Here is a 14086-nt window from a genome sequence, read left to right on the forward strand (position 1 = left end):
TCCACATTAAACTGTTGACATGGCTAAGGTAAATTCTGCAAAATAAGTGTTGACGTAACAAAAACATGAATCAGTTATTCCGTTCCAATATAGATATTTCAATCAAAAGTTATCAAATAACTGCTGGGCTTAGCAACCGTTTCTTAGAATAAAAAAATAATGCAATAATCACTATCAAGCACAGCTCATTAAACACAGAAATTGCATCAAACGAGGCTAGACTCCTGCCACAGAGAGCTCTAGGCAGGAAAGAGGGAAGAAAGAAAAAGTCTTAACATCCTGCTACACAAAGACTTACAAATCATACAGAGTGTTTGTATTGTAGTCTGTAAGTCCAAAGCTATTTGGTTTGAAGGTTAATTTTGATTATATAGAATAATAATCTTAAACGATTTATGTTTAAGATTTAAAAAACGAGAAGCTGAATTAACCAGAGTTAAATATCTGGTTCCCTCTGCTGGCAAACGAAGAGATTACTCATTCCTGAATGTATCGAAATGCCCGAAACTTCCAAACCACAACATGCGTCATCATAAAAGATTATGACTGTGGTGCTTTTCAATATATTTCATACTTAGTCAGACAGATATCGTTTTATACCCACTAAGTATAGGCTTTGTCGAATAATCTTTCAAAATCTTGCTATGTTTCCTAATTACTTTCTGACCTTGATCTTATTATTTACAATCATCAAATGATCAATGTCATAACATTTTCAAAATTCAAAATCGTTCATAAATTCATAAATTCATAAATTCATTCAAAAATAGACCTACATGTAAGTAAGCAAACAAAAATAAAGCACTTATCAGCCATGAACTCCAATTTTATTGAGCATGAAAATAATGTCTATGATGATCTCAAAACCAGAATTATTAGCCTGCACACTACAGTAGGCAAATAAAGTAAACTGAACACAAATGGCTTCTGATGTTTTAGGTTCTTCGCAGTGGGTATCGTTTCGGTATCGATATCAAGATATTCAGGCAGCCATCATACAAAGTCATCATTTTGGTGACACCAGATCTGAAGTTGTATTGCCTGATATGAGATGGAAGGCTGAGGTCTGACGATGTCGTACTATGTATACAGTACACAACCAGGGCACTGCCTGGAGTCTACTGAGCAGAGCATGCTCCATTGCTCACCCCTCCACACATCAACAAGGCAGGGCAGCGAGCCCTGCCTGGTACGAGAACTCTTTTGGAATTCAGTCTCTGACGGAGAGTTGCTGTGCACTTACTCTGTTATGAACACTGAACTGATACGAACTGATACCCAAACTTTTTAGGTAAATGTTTGTTGGAACAGTTTATATGATAAACGAAACGTCTGACTGGAATTTGTATTATTCACATAAAGTTGCCCTGTTGAACACATGTGAAAGGGAGGGGTAAACTGTGATGCATTCCTGAGAATGGATCATAGGCCTGACAACCAATATACAGTAAAAAAAAAAAAAAAAAAAAAAAAAGAACAGGAAGATTATTTTGCAAAAGAGGCTGTTATTCATACCAATTAAATGTATTAACATATTCAAGATCATTTAAAAAAGAATTCCATTAGAACAAGGACTTTTATTCAGCGAAATGCATGATTCTAATCTTGTATGAAAATATTGAAGCATTTGCCATTAAATAAAAATTGATTTTATCATAATTAATGCAATTTGCTTAAGTTTTTATTTTTCTATTACAGTTTAGAAAGCATTTAAACTCAAGTTTATTATATCAGCTGACAGGAATTTACCTTAACACAAGAAGTGTTAACATTGACTATGTCTTCAAGTTGACTATTTCATCTGACCCTGCACTCAGCTGCAAGTACATCAATGCCACTAAGAAGACGTAGTCAATTAGGGTTATCACAGCCTGAAAACTCTGGCACCTACAATTTCCTAGGTGACCACGCTGCTAATGATCCTTCACTGCTGTACTCAGCAGATGGATTGACTCCCTTGGCTCTCATACGTCGTGGTAGACGATCTTGGGTGGTCTAGTCTACAGCGAGTACATGTTGGACTTATTTCTTTGCCCCAGATTGCGGCTGTCTCTCTTTTTGCTCCTCCTGTAACACACCAGGCAGGCGATGAGACTGCAGATTACAGCGGTGCACACGACCGCGATTATTATGATGGTGTGTTTCCTGGACACGAGCCCTTGCACTTCCTTCCCTGGTCCATCAGTCGAGTTCATCCCGTTCCCTGAGGTGATCGGGGTTTCGACCGTTGCAGCGGTGGCGGTGCTTTTCTCCTGGGAAAGAGTTTCAGCCTTTGTACTTTTTTCCGTTGCAGGCCCATCGGTAGGCCTCCGAACAAGCAGGTCCTCATCCACGAGCCCGTCGATCTTCTCACCGCTAAGTTTGAAGGGTGTGTTACACACGACAAGGCTGTGATTTGCTTTCGACGGGTACCTCCTCAACCAGTCCCTGAGGGGCACAATGTCCTGGTCGCATGTCCAAGGGTTGTGATGCAGGAGCACCTCGTCCGCCACCCTCAAGTCATCCAGGACCTCCAGGGGCAGGTTGTAGAGGGAGTTATTGTGCAGGTCCACCTGACCAAGATGTCCGATTCCCCGGAGGAACCCCGCAGGGAGGGAGCTGATGGTGTTGTGCTCCAACGAAATGTTGACCAAACCGGGCAGACCTTGGAAAGTGGCAGCCTCCAACGTTGTGAGGCGGTTGGTGTGCAGGGACACCTCGCCCAGTTGCTCCAGGCCGCTGAACGCCCCAGGGGACACGTGGCTAATCTGGTTGCGGCTAAGGACCAGCAGATGCAGTTGGGTCAGGTTGCTGAAGGTGTCGGCTTCAAGGCGGCTCAACTTGTTGTCGTAGAGCCACAGCTGATTCAACGGCATGGGTCCGAACACGCCGGGGCCCAGAGTTTCCAGGTGGTTTTCGTACAAGGAGATGTGGGACAAATGTGGCAGGTTCAGAAAGAGCCCCTCTGAAAGGGTGGTGAGCTGGTTGTGGGACAGAAAGAGCTTTTTGAGGTTGGGTGTTTTGGAGAACATGTCACGTGGAAGGTGAGTGAGCAGATTGTCCTGCAGGGCCAACTCTTCCAGGCTGGCGAGGTCGTCCAGGAAGCCGGCGGGAATCTCCCGCAGGGCGTTTTTGTTCAGGCGTAAGCTTTTCAGCTGACTAAGGCCTTGCAGGTTCTTCCCGGAAATCTCACTGATATTGTTCCCGCTTAGCATGAGGAACTTCAGCTGAGCCAGCGGTCGAAATGTCTCCTTGGGAATGGAAGAAAGCTGGTTCCCGCTGAGGTCAAGAGCCACCAGAGCCGACAGGGAGGCGAACCAGCTCGGATGGAGCTCCAGGAGCCGGTTGCCATGTAAGATCAGAGATTGTAAACGCGGGAGGTGTTGGAACAAGGCCTCGGGGAGATCTTGTAAGTCGGTATCGGTGAAAACTAAGGCCTCCAGGTTGACGGTGGAATCAAACGTACCGGGTTGCACTGCTCCCAACACAGAGTCTTTCACTGCGACGGCGCGAAGGGAATCGGCGAAGCCCGCAAAGTCTCCCCCTCGAAGGGACGGGAGACTGGAGTTGGTGATGACGAGAGCCACGGTGGATGGAGGCACTGCAGTGGGGAAGGTGGACAATTCGGAGCAGGTCATTTTGGCAGTGCATTGGCAGCCCTCAGGGCATGCAGAGAGGCCAGCGGTGAGGGCACTGAGGAGCAGCAGGAGGTGAAGAACAACCGAGAGGCCCATTGTTCCCTAGGAAGGGAGGAAGACAAAGATTCATTAGGCCTTTCACTGAATACAAGGTTAACACAAGATCATGACAAATATAACACTGCACTAAGAATGTCCTTTTCCTGGGATAACACAATATTTATTTCCATCACTGCCTCTGACAAAGAAACTGCCTGCACAGGTATATAGATATAATAGGCTGAGTGTTAATCATTGAACCTGGAGGTACACATGGGTTCTATAGTCATCTTTCATTCTGTCATCAGGTAAAGCACAAGTTGTATTCTTGTATTTAAAACAATCTTCAACCGCTACAATATATTATTGATTGTATTCCTTTAGTGTTCCTTCATAATTATTCTAGAAAAATATGTTCACTACACCTATGACAACTACTTATACTACTATTACTACTACTACTTATAGTATAACAAGATGATGAATGTTGCCTATCTGCAACTCCCAGAATCTGCATTGCTTCACTGCAACCTTTATTGCCCAACTGCAATAGTCAGAATCTTTAAGGTCATTCTCAGGTTTCCTCATGGTGAAACATATTTCCTAACATTAGGCAAGTAATAAGTTACTTTCTCACTCAGATCAGAACTCTCCATATCTGTCAGCTTGGGGATTGTGTGTGTGTGTGTGTGTGTGTGTGTGTGTGTGTGTGTGTGTGTGTGTGTGTGTGTGTGTGTGTGTGTGTGTGTGTGTGTGTGTGTGTGTGTGTGTGTGTGTGTGTGTGTGTGTCTGTGTGTCTGTGTGTCTGTGTGTGTCTGTGTGCGTTTGTGTGTGTGGCTGGTGACAAAATACAAGTTAACCTGCTAAATTTCAGCTTTCCCCTAAAAAAATAACAGTAATTACATTGATATTGTAATTACATAAAACAATCATTGAACAGATCAAATGAGCACTGACTGTTCCTTTCTAACAATTCAGTCGCTAAAACACTAGTGTACGTGCCTGGACTGGACTGGGACAGACAGGGACAGGAACGGGCTGCTAATCATCAAGTAAGAACGATGTAATGGCGGAAAAATTTACAATCCACCATTAATTGCCTTTGTATCCCTCCCTCCCTCCCTCCCTCCCTCCCTCCCTCCCTCCCTCACTAAATTTTGGCCACCACAAATAATGAACAACATTAATGTAACTCTTAGAAAACGCAAACTCAAAAAAAAACCTCTAAAAGGCAGAGAAGCCCTCTGATTTGGACTGGTATGGAGAAGACAGAATGGGAAATGCAGAATACATTTGCAAAACAATTGCACACACATAAATAATGAATTTGGCCAATTCAAAGATCAACTCAAAATGTACATTCTTCCCATCCCATTACTATACTTCATTATCGGCATTCATTAAAAAAAAGACAGAAAACACAAATAAAGCAGAGCATACACGATTCATGGCATGGTCAATTCAAAGCAGCTGTGTTCAGGCTGGTAATCAAGCGTTGCGGTACCTACCTCTGCGACTGCCTTGTCGAAGAACACAAAGAGAAAATGGGTTGAATCCCTGTTATCTTTTATCCCGTTTTATCTGTTTTGTTCTCCTCATCACCTAGTTGAATCACCGGTTCCAGCTCTGGTTTTTCAATGAGTCACATCCTGATTCAGTGAAATTGTCCTGCTCCTCATCATCACTTTGTTTTTCTCGTCACTCTTTTTTTTTTACCCATAAGCCCCATGGAATGTGCAAGGTCTCTGCCAAACGTTCTCAGGCTGAGGTCTACACTGAGCTGCACCCCACTCCTCTAGCATACAAACTTTACTGCAGGGCCCCCTCCCACCCTTCTGCAACTCTGAATGAACTAGATTTGTTTCGTTTAAAGAGGAAATGACTGGCATTTTTGTCTTTTTGGGAAATGGCATGTGTGTGAGTGTGTGTGAGAAAGAGTGTGTGTAATTGCAGTTATCGATGAGAATGGGGGATGGCTTTGGGTTAGAACTGTTAGAAAATTGTCATTAGGGAACCATGTCCAATTTTGTAAAACAGCTTGAAAAAAAAACAATAAAGAAAAAAAGTAGGCCTATTGAGTAAACAAAATGTATGATCATCATGTGCGCTCACGTACCTCTGCCTGCTCCGGTTTGATTTTGGCCGGAAAAGTTGCCAGAACGTGAGAAAATGTGGCTGTAGACAGCTGCTTTTTGAGTGCATCCATATGTCGTTTAAAGCGTTTCACTAGAGAACAACCCCCACTCTGCTTGAGGTAAAGATAGCGAGGGTGGAGTGAATGTTCATATAGGCGTGCTTCTCTACCCAGACCTCAACCGCAACACAATTGTATATTTATATATATAATATAATACAGTAATAATTATTAAAAGAATTATTATAAAGTATACAGTACTTATTTTGTTTTGCATGTTTTAAGCACACAAACCAAAGAAATCCACAAAGAAGAAGAATTCCAAACATACATTGCAACGTGTTGTCAGATTACAGATGCATATGATCGTAGATGTTCTCTCTCTGATGACACCCTCTGCTCCAGTGGTGTTGCATGATATTCAAAACCATTCTGGTGTGTCATGAGGCTGGAGGAGACGCACGCTAGCTTGCAGTTAGATACAGCAGGATACAGCACTTTAAGTTGTTTTTAAACATCCTGCGTATGAAAATCCCTAATTTCTCATTGAAGAGGCGGCTGATTTCTATAGGAGGCAGGGTAGTCTAGTGGTTAGGGTGTAGGGTCTCGAATCCCTATGTCCGAAGTCTAGCTGTAGGCATCCCAGGGCAAGAACCCTAGCCCTCATCTGTCTGTTAATGACATGCACAATAATAATAATCAGCTGCCAATCGCTTGGGATAAAAACATCTGCTTAATGTTTCAATAGTACTAAAAAGTATCAGATGTAGCAGCTATACGCCTTCAACATCATAGGTCTGGTGTTGGTTACTTGGAAAATAGTTTGGTGGGATCAGTCGACTTTTATGGGATGAGGAGGATGGTATTTCTAGCGTGTGCTTCTAGCGTGTGCTCCACCGTGTAGGAGAAGAGGTTCTACAATACTATCTCAAATATTGGAGGCTTGGAAAACCCTCAGTTCTGACAATGGATACCAGAGATGTAGACTATTGTTATTGATGAACGTTGAATGTTAAACGACAGCAGTCAAAAGCCTATGCAGGTTGAATATATATTTATTTACACACACTCCTACTCCTTTACACCATTATGCAATCTATTTAGAACTTTGAATTGGATGATACTGGCCCAAATTGATGTTGACCGCATTCTGTCTAATTGGATGCTTTGCTTTATTCACATCATGTGATTACAATTCAAAATAACAATTAATGCATTTTAAACACTTAACCTTTCAGTGTTTACATTGCAAGAAATAATATAACTCTCAGGAGGATCCTCTGTGTGGTCAGCGCTGTGCCCTGTTTCCGGTAACTCACTCATTCTATCGTGTCCCCATTTCTAACTCACCACAGTTTCTGCCCACTGTTGTGTGTGATTAGAGTGCTGAAAAGGTTTATTCATTACTCGTTGCCATAGTGATGAACTTGGGTACCATTCAACAGTTCATTGTGTTTTGTTTACGGGTTGTTGGTCAAAACAAGTGTGTGTGTGTGTGTGTGTGTGTGTGTGTGTGTGTGTGTGTGTGTGTGTGTGTGTGTGTGTGTGTGTGCGTGTGTGCGTGTGTGCGTGTGTGCGTGCGTGCGTGCGTGCGTGCGTGCGTGCGTGCGCGCGTGCGTGCGTGCGTGCGTGCGTGCGTGCGTGCGTGCGTGCGTGCGTGCGTGCGTGCGTGCGTGCGTGCGTGCGTGCGTGCGTGCGTGCGTGTGTGTGTGTGTGTGTAAATGTGTGTAAATGTGTGTGTGTGTGTAATGTGTTGCAATGTGTTTATATGTGCCTTAAGATATTATGATTTTAGATATCTTCCCTCCTTGTAGCAATACATTTTTTATTAAACTTTTAAAAAAACATTTGAAAACTGTTTACTGTTTTGCAACTCCAGCCATCATAAATACAACACGGATACGTATAATTCAAAACATTGTAAAAAATTGGATCTCTAAATATACATAGAGAAGTGTTTGCTCCTTTTAAGTGGACTTTAAACACAGTGCTGTGGTGTGGGTTGGAGCGGGAGGATTTTTGGAATAACAGGGAGTCAGGGACACAGCCTCTATCCAGAATTTTATTGTTCTCAGAAATGACATTCTTTTTCAACCTTTGGGCTTCCTGCTCTGTGGATTCCACTGCTCTTCTATCTTAGATGATTCATTTGGAAAGAACATCCTTTATTATTAATCATAATGTTTTGTATTATCATTATTTGAAAAATGAACGGCAGGTTATTGTTACACGTCACTTGATTTCTACGAAAAATAAAACGAATAACGAAATAACTAGAATAAGAAGAATAACTAAAGGCAAAACATTATATTTCAGTACATATACTAAGGCTTATGTGTATGCCTTTTTAATGGCGATAAATGGATTAAACAGTAACAGATATTCAACGTAATTTTATTGAAATGCTGCCGAAATATTTACATCTTCTAGCATATTTCTTCACACTGTTCACTAAGGGACCTCTTAAGAAGCTGGCTTGCGTGTTTACCCTCAATCATTATTCACAGTGCACGTCGGCCATCTTTGTCCTCCACCCATAGCTCTCGCATGACCTTCTCCAAGCGGTACATCCCGCACATGGAAGCAAAGATTAGCACTGCCCCGGTGACCATCAGCAGGATGTGGCCTGTCATGAGGAGCCCAAGATGGGCCGCGTCCAAAGGAAGAGTCCACACAGAGACCCAGCCCTGATGGTGGTGGTGGTGCACGAACTCGGGCCCTTGCTCAAGCACCAGCCTATCATAGAAAGGACGAGAGTGGTGTTCCATGGAAATGCTGGGAGGAGCTGATGATGCTTCAGGGGAGATGCTGGTGGCGGTGGGGGCGGCGGTGGTGGACGCGGTGGTGGACGCGGTGGTGGACACTGTAGTTGTTATCCGAGGAGGCCGAGCCGTTGAGGCGGGGGTTGAGCTGGCCAATGGGAACGTCGTAGACTGTGAAGTACTCGGTTGGTAGGTCGTCAGTGCTGGAGATTGACGAGGGGTCGATATTTTAGTCTGACTCCCTCTCTGTCTAGGAAAGTAACCGACTGCTAGAGGAATGCATTCATAAAAGTCCTTCTCACCCAGAGACCAAAGTGGTCGAAGCATTTGGTACAAGGGGCTCTGACACATCACAGCCTCGTCATCAAGCACCTGTTTATTGGCTCTGAGCCAGTAGGCCAGACCTTCTATCTGGCAGTCGCAGTGCCACCGATTATCTGTCAGAGAGAGTTCCGCTAAGACTCCATTGGAGTGGAAAATCTCTCCCGGGAGGGTCTGCAGCTCATTATTTTTCAGATCAATTGCAGACACCACCTTCAGATTCTGAAAGATGGTACTGGGCAGGGACCTGAGCTTGTTGTCATTGAGGTTCAGAACGGACAGCGAGGCGAGGTTGGAGAACTGGTCTGGGTGTAGGGTGCGGAGATCATTGCCCTTAATCGAGAGTTTTTTAAGCTTGGGAAGGTTGTGAAACAGCTCAGCCGGTAGCACCTGCAGCTGTGAGTTGAGATGGAGGTTAAGGCGCAGAAGGCCGGTCATGTTGGCAAACAGATTCCCTGGAACAGTGGCGAGTGCAGTGCTGAACAGATAAAACTCCTGCATGAAAGGTGTGTGGCCCATCAAACGTGCCGGGAGGGACCGCAGCGGATTAGTCCAGAGGGTTAGTTTTACTAGTTGTGGCATGTGGTAGAAGCTCTTCTCTGGGACCTCCTGGAGCCGGTTGCCTGATAAAGTGAGTGAGGAGAGCTTCCCCAGGGACCAGAACACCTTGGGCGCGAGGCGTGTGATGTGGTTGTTGTGGATTTTCAGATCGACGAGCTCGGGGAGGTGACCAAAGAGGGCGTGGTCCCCCAGCACCTCCAGCCGGTTGGTGTAGAGCATGAGCCGGCGCAGGGCGGTCAGCGAACGGAAGGTCCCAGGGGCGAGGGCGCTGATAAGGTTCCCACCGAGGTTCAGGAAAGTGAGGCTGCTCAGTCCATCGAAAACCCCCGGGTCCAGACGGGAGATCTGGTTGCTGCTCAGTTCCAGATGCTGCAGTCTAGTCAGTCCTCTGAGCATCTCCGAAGGGATCGATTCCAGCCGGTTGGCGTCGAGGAGGAGCTGCTCCAGGTCAGCCAGTGGACTGAACACCTTGCCGGGGAGGGCCACGAGTTTGTTGAGGGAGAGTTTGATGGACCTGAGCTGCGGGGTGGTGTAAAAGGCCAGGGGGTGGATGGTATGGAGAGGGCCTTGAATCAGGCTGAAACGCAACAAGAGGCTCATGTTTTGGAGGCTCCATTTGTTCAGGACGTTGATGTTGGTGACGTTGAGCTGCAGCAGGGTCATGTTGGAAGGCATCTGTCCAGGCACGTCCGTGATCTTGGGGCCAACACACCGGACGGCCACGTCTAAATAACAGTCACAATGGACAGGGCAGCTGCGGGCCAAGTATGGCAAGAGCAATAGGACAAGAATCCCCAGCATGGTACCTGTGAGATAATGAAACAGGCATAAAATTGTGTTAAGAATGTTTGCCATTTGAAGTGAAGAACATGTCTTGCAATGTATAACTGTTGTTTACAAATAGAAATAAGGGTTAGGGTTATAATATAGTTATACAATCTGTATAAAGTGTTCCTAGAATTATATTATATTTGATCTACAGTTTATATTGACCGTTTTTATTTAATGTATGTGAATTTCAATCAATCGATTAATAGCCTATTATTATCCCAGTCAAAGGTTACCTAATCGTTTGTACAAAAGTTCATTGTCAAAAAACATGCAAAAATAATATTGAAAATAAACTAAAAATTGGACTCACCCAGCACAAGGTAGGCTACTCTTCGAACAGCTTTGTTTTATGAATGTGTTGGGTATTACTAACACAGTATGAGTGGCAGATATACTGCATGTTCATTTCCTTTGGACTTATCTTGTCCGGCTGCACAGACCACACTTCATGCGGGCTTGAACTGCCGTCAACAGAAGGAAATATGCGAGATAAAATACTGTAAAAAGTGAATAAAAATGTCATTACTCAAACTGCAATAATAACACAGACCTTTTGTGCTTCAATGGTTGAAGAAATAAATATTGTTTGATTCTAGGCCTATTTGTGTGAGTTTCTATGGTTGCTGTGCACGTTAGCCTTCATGTACATGTCTGTACAGATTCCATCTTTCCCAACTTTATGCTCCGCCTTCCATGCTATTTCTGAGCTATGTGTCATTGCTGGTGTTGCCATAAACATTTCCTTTTCCTCCCTGCTGTAGGGGCGAGATAGTGCCTTATCAGCTGTGGTAGGCCTAATGTTTAGAAACCGACTTGGAGTCTCTCGGACTCACTATTTAAAGCGACCAGGAAAGTGTGCTGTTGGCTGCATTTTACCATCTCATTACCAAGAAGCCCTATTCAATACAAGCCCAAATAGATTGATTAAATATGAAGCCTTCATGTATAGAGAATTCAGTTAGGCCTACTGTTTCTGTTCAGTTGCAGTCGAGGTTGACAAATTGCAATTCAGAGTCATGTAACATATTCACACAATTCATTTTTATTTAGTCACTATAATAAAACAGTAGGTTATTACTCCAAGTGGATGATAGGCATATTAACCTACATTACTCTTTGAAAGTGTCTTTAAGTGCAAAAAATAAAATGCAATATCAAACGATGCCACAAGAGGGTGACAGAATGACAAGGTAAGGGGCATATCAAGCCCCCCAAAGTCGTCTCATCGGTCAAGTATTTGCCATTTCTGACAATCAAGTAGTTCCAGTCATTATAGTGTTATTTACAGGTGTTTTATGAACAAAAGAATCATCAAAAACTGCAATCCAGTGTTAATACATTATTATGTAATATTGAGGATACACGGCCTGTGTATTGATGTGTCATATTGCCATGGATGTTTCTTTTAATAGTTACATGATTCTTAAGGTTAAGATATATTTTGCAGCATGAAGTCCCAACCAGGTCTGTAACTACTGAGGTAATGCCCCCCTCTCCAAAATCCATGCTCCCTAAAATGCATCCTGAATAAACTGAACAAATGAAGAAAGAGTATAAAGGAGTGAAGTAAATGCCCAAGTGCAGCCTTCTCCTCCGCCTCCCCACCCACCCACCCACTAACCCACTGTAGACTCGCTACCCTTCAGCTCCTGGGTGAATGTCCCTGGGCACAGAGGGCCTGTTCCGTCTCCACCTCCGCCCTCAAACACAGTACTTCCAGAAACAGGCTGTAGAGAGAGACAGAGACACCCGTTGTAGCACGTTAAGTGACAACAGTATACACACAAGGGGATTGGGGGAATGGGTCGGTGCAGTAATGTGCGACATTGAATTTATGATGCAGTACTATACAAAACATATCTAATCTTTTACCACAATGCAAGGCACACTAAAAATGTGCAGAAGAGAAAGGGATAGCAAGGGATGGAGAGAGGGTGATATGTTAGAGGGGGAGAGAGATGTGATAGAAGATGTGACGGTGAAGATGGAGACAGAGTAGAGAAGAAGAAGAGAGAGCAAGGACAGGTCAACAACGAGAGGGAGATCGCCAGAGAGAGAACAGAGAGAGGGAGATCGCCAGAGAGGGAACAGATAGAGGGAGAGAGTCCAAAAGAGAGAGGGAGCATGCAAGGAAGGGACACTTACGTTCGCCGCGTTTCCCCGGTAGGGATTTGACTTCAGCCATGACATCTGCGGTGATCTTCCTCTCTAGATCCAGGTCCGCTCTTAGCTGAAACAACGGGTCACTCACTGATTAGTTGTCCACTTCTTTAGTCCTGAACCCATTCATTTATTTGCCTCTTGTTTGAATGTGCAATGTCCCATTTAATGTGATGCGTGCATATAACAAAGAAGTTCTGATGTCTGATGTGTTCGTTCAATGCATACAACACATTAGAGGTGATGTCACATAGATGATATTGTTTGAGACCTGCTCTGTAATTTATGTGATATTATTTTTTTACATTCCAATTGTTTCTGGTTGTCAAGTGTGATAATGTAACAACATTTAAAAGTTTTGATGTCAAGCCAAACATTCTTACCTTTTCTAGTTGAGATAACTTATTCACCAGCTCAAGACCTGCGCATTTAGAAGATAAATGTCAATTAAAAGTTCTTAATTTAGTTATAAACTGATCAGTCAAAATCATTGAACACTAGTCACAGATGTACTTTTCCTACTGAATGTCCCACCTGGAATGTCATTCCTTTCGATTGGCACCAGGCTTTTATTCAGTAATAGTGCTAGGATCTGGCGTTGAGCGTCTGGCTCTTCTTTTGGATAATAAATATTGTTTCCTAAAGACCCACAAAAAAACAATATATGGCAGAAAAGAACGACATAAGAATGAATGTGAAATAAAAGGAACACAGACAATAGATGCTTAACAGGTGACTACATTTTAAAAACGCAGGCAAGGAGGAATCAGCATCACATCATAATTTTTCTTAGATTCACTTTTTAAAGAAAACCACCAAGACAACGGTCACTCACCAGTGTTGAGAATGCTCCTCCCCTCCACACTCAGTAGCCCTTGCAGCAGCAGAAGGCCCAGCACTCCTAAGCAATAGTTGGCAGAGTACACTCTATCCATTGCACCTCAGTGTATGGTCCAAACTAGGGGACACCTTTCGCTCTGAACTCTGATTGAAGAAAGAGGCTGGCGGTCCAATATCTATCGAGTCTGTTGCCACAAGATGTATTTATGCATTCTTGAGGTGGGGTGGAGGAGGGTTTCGGAGCCCTCGGAGGAGGGGCCAGTCCCACCCCGGTATACTAAATCAATACCTAGTCACCATTTGGTGCCGTCAATAGGCAACCAATTTGAGTGGACCGTGCAGCGTCCAGGTGAAATATGAGGGCATGACGCTGTAGACAAGGCCAGTAACCTACATCACCTTGACAGGAAAAAATCAAACAGAGTGCAGACCCAATCAATCACAGTCTTGTTTACAAGGGGCCCAAACCAACACACTTCGCCATTGCAAGCATTTTCTTTTACATTAATTAGTTCCTTAAATAGCAAGTGGAGAATCTGTGGAGAATGGAGGTGCTCGGAAAATGAATTGATTTTGTTGTTTCTTGAGTGCACAATAGCTGGATTTAGGTCTGCAGTCTTTGCTCTTGGACTGTTTTTGAACTGATGAAATCTTTATTCTTTGACACGTACAAGTACGAAACTTATGCCTTGCAAACATCCCTACACAAATCTTAGAGATCCCATCTCACACCGCTAATGAATGAGCCTGGCTCTCATTCAAGTTGGCGCGGGTCCATAGCTTTGAAATACTTGCAGAAGCCAAAAAGAATGAATGGAAAA

At 43.8% G+C, this 14086-nt stretch overlaps 3 protein-coding genes across 3 annotated transcripts; all 3 read right to left on the minus strand.

The window, feature by feature from the left end:
- Nucleotides 1-805: 805 nt before the first annotated feature.
- lrrc15 (leucine rich repeat containing 15) lies at nucleotides 806-5464 on the minus strand. Its single transcript, XM_060067360.1, has 2 exons — nucleotides 5165-5464; nucleotides 806-3719 (listed from the first exon to the last, which is right to left on the minus strand). The coding sequence occupies exon 2, from the start codon at nucleotides 3711-3713 to the stop codon at nucleotides 2001-2003; it is 1713 nt and encodes a 570-aa protein (XP_059923343.1). The 5' UTR covers nucleotides 3714-3719; nucleotides 5165-5464; the 3' UTR covers nucleotides 806-2000.
- Nucleotides 5465-6829: 1365 nt separating this feature from the next.
- Nucleotides 6830-10839, minus strand: LOC132469389 (platelet glycoprotein V). Its single transcript, XM_060067348.1, has 2 exons — nucleotides 10576-10839; nucleotides 6830-10240 (listed from the first exon to the last, which is right to left on the minus strand). The coding sequence occupies exon 2, from the start codon at nucleotides 10233-10235 to the stop codon at nucleotides 8292-8294; it is 1944 nt and encodes a 647-aa protein (XP_059923331.1). The 5' UTR covers nucleotides 10236-10240; nucleotides 10576-10839; the 3' UTR covers nucleotides 6830-8291.
- Nucleotides 10840-11284: 445 nt separating this feature from the next.
- Nucleotides 11285-13641, minus strand: uts2d (urotensin 2 domain containing). Its single transcript, XM_060067380.1, has 5 exons — nucleotides 13261-13641; nucleotides 12960-13064; nucleotides 12809-12846; nucleotides 12411-12495; nucleotides 11285-11992 (listed from the first exon to the last, which is right to left on the minus strand). The coding sequence occupies exons 1-5, from the start codon at nucleotides 13358-13360 to the stop codon at nucleotides 11967-11969; spliced, it is 354 nt and encodes a 117-aa protein (XP_059923363.1). The 5' UTR covers nucleotides 13361-13641; the 3' UTR covers nucleotides 11285-11966.
- Nucleotides 13642-14086: the final 445 nt, after the last annotated feature.

The sequence above is a fragment of the Gadus macrocephalus genome, chromosome 12 (genome assembly GCF_031168955.1).
Source record: "Gadus macrocephalus chromosome 12, ASM3116895v1".
Classification (NCBI taxonomy): Eukaryota; Metazoa; Chordata; class Actinopteri; order Gadiformes; family Gadidae; genus Gadus; species Gadus macrocephalus.

Bases quoted from the DNA above. Each gene is read 5' to 3' on its own strand.
- LOC132469389 (XM_060067348.1), bottom strand. From the start codon at position 10,235: ATGCTGGGGATTCTTGTCCTATTGCTCTTGCCATACTTGGCCCGCAGC.
- lrrc15 (XM_060067360.1), bottom strand. From the start codon at position 3,713: ATGGGCCTCTCGGTTGTTCTTCACCTCCTGCTGCTCCTCAGTGCCCTC.
- uts2d (XM_060067380.1), bottom strand. From the start codon at position 13,360: ATGGATAGAGTGTACTCTGCCAACTATTGCTTAGGAGTGCTGGGCCTT. The intron at 13,065-13,260 runs GTGAGTGACCGT...GTGGGTCTTTAG, and splicing joins GAGGAGCATTCTCAACACTG to GAAACAATATTTATTATCCA. The intron at 12,847-12,959 runs GTGGGACATTCA...CTAAATGCGCAG, and splicing joins CGAAAGGAATGACATTCCAG to GTCTTGAGCTGGTGAATAAG.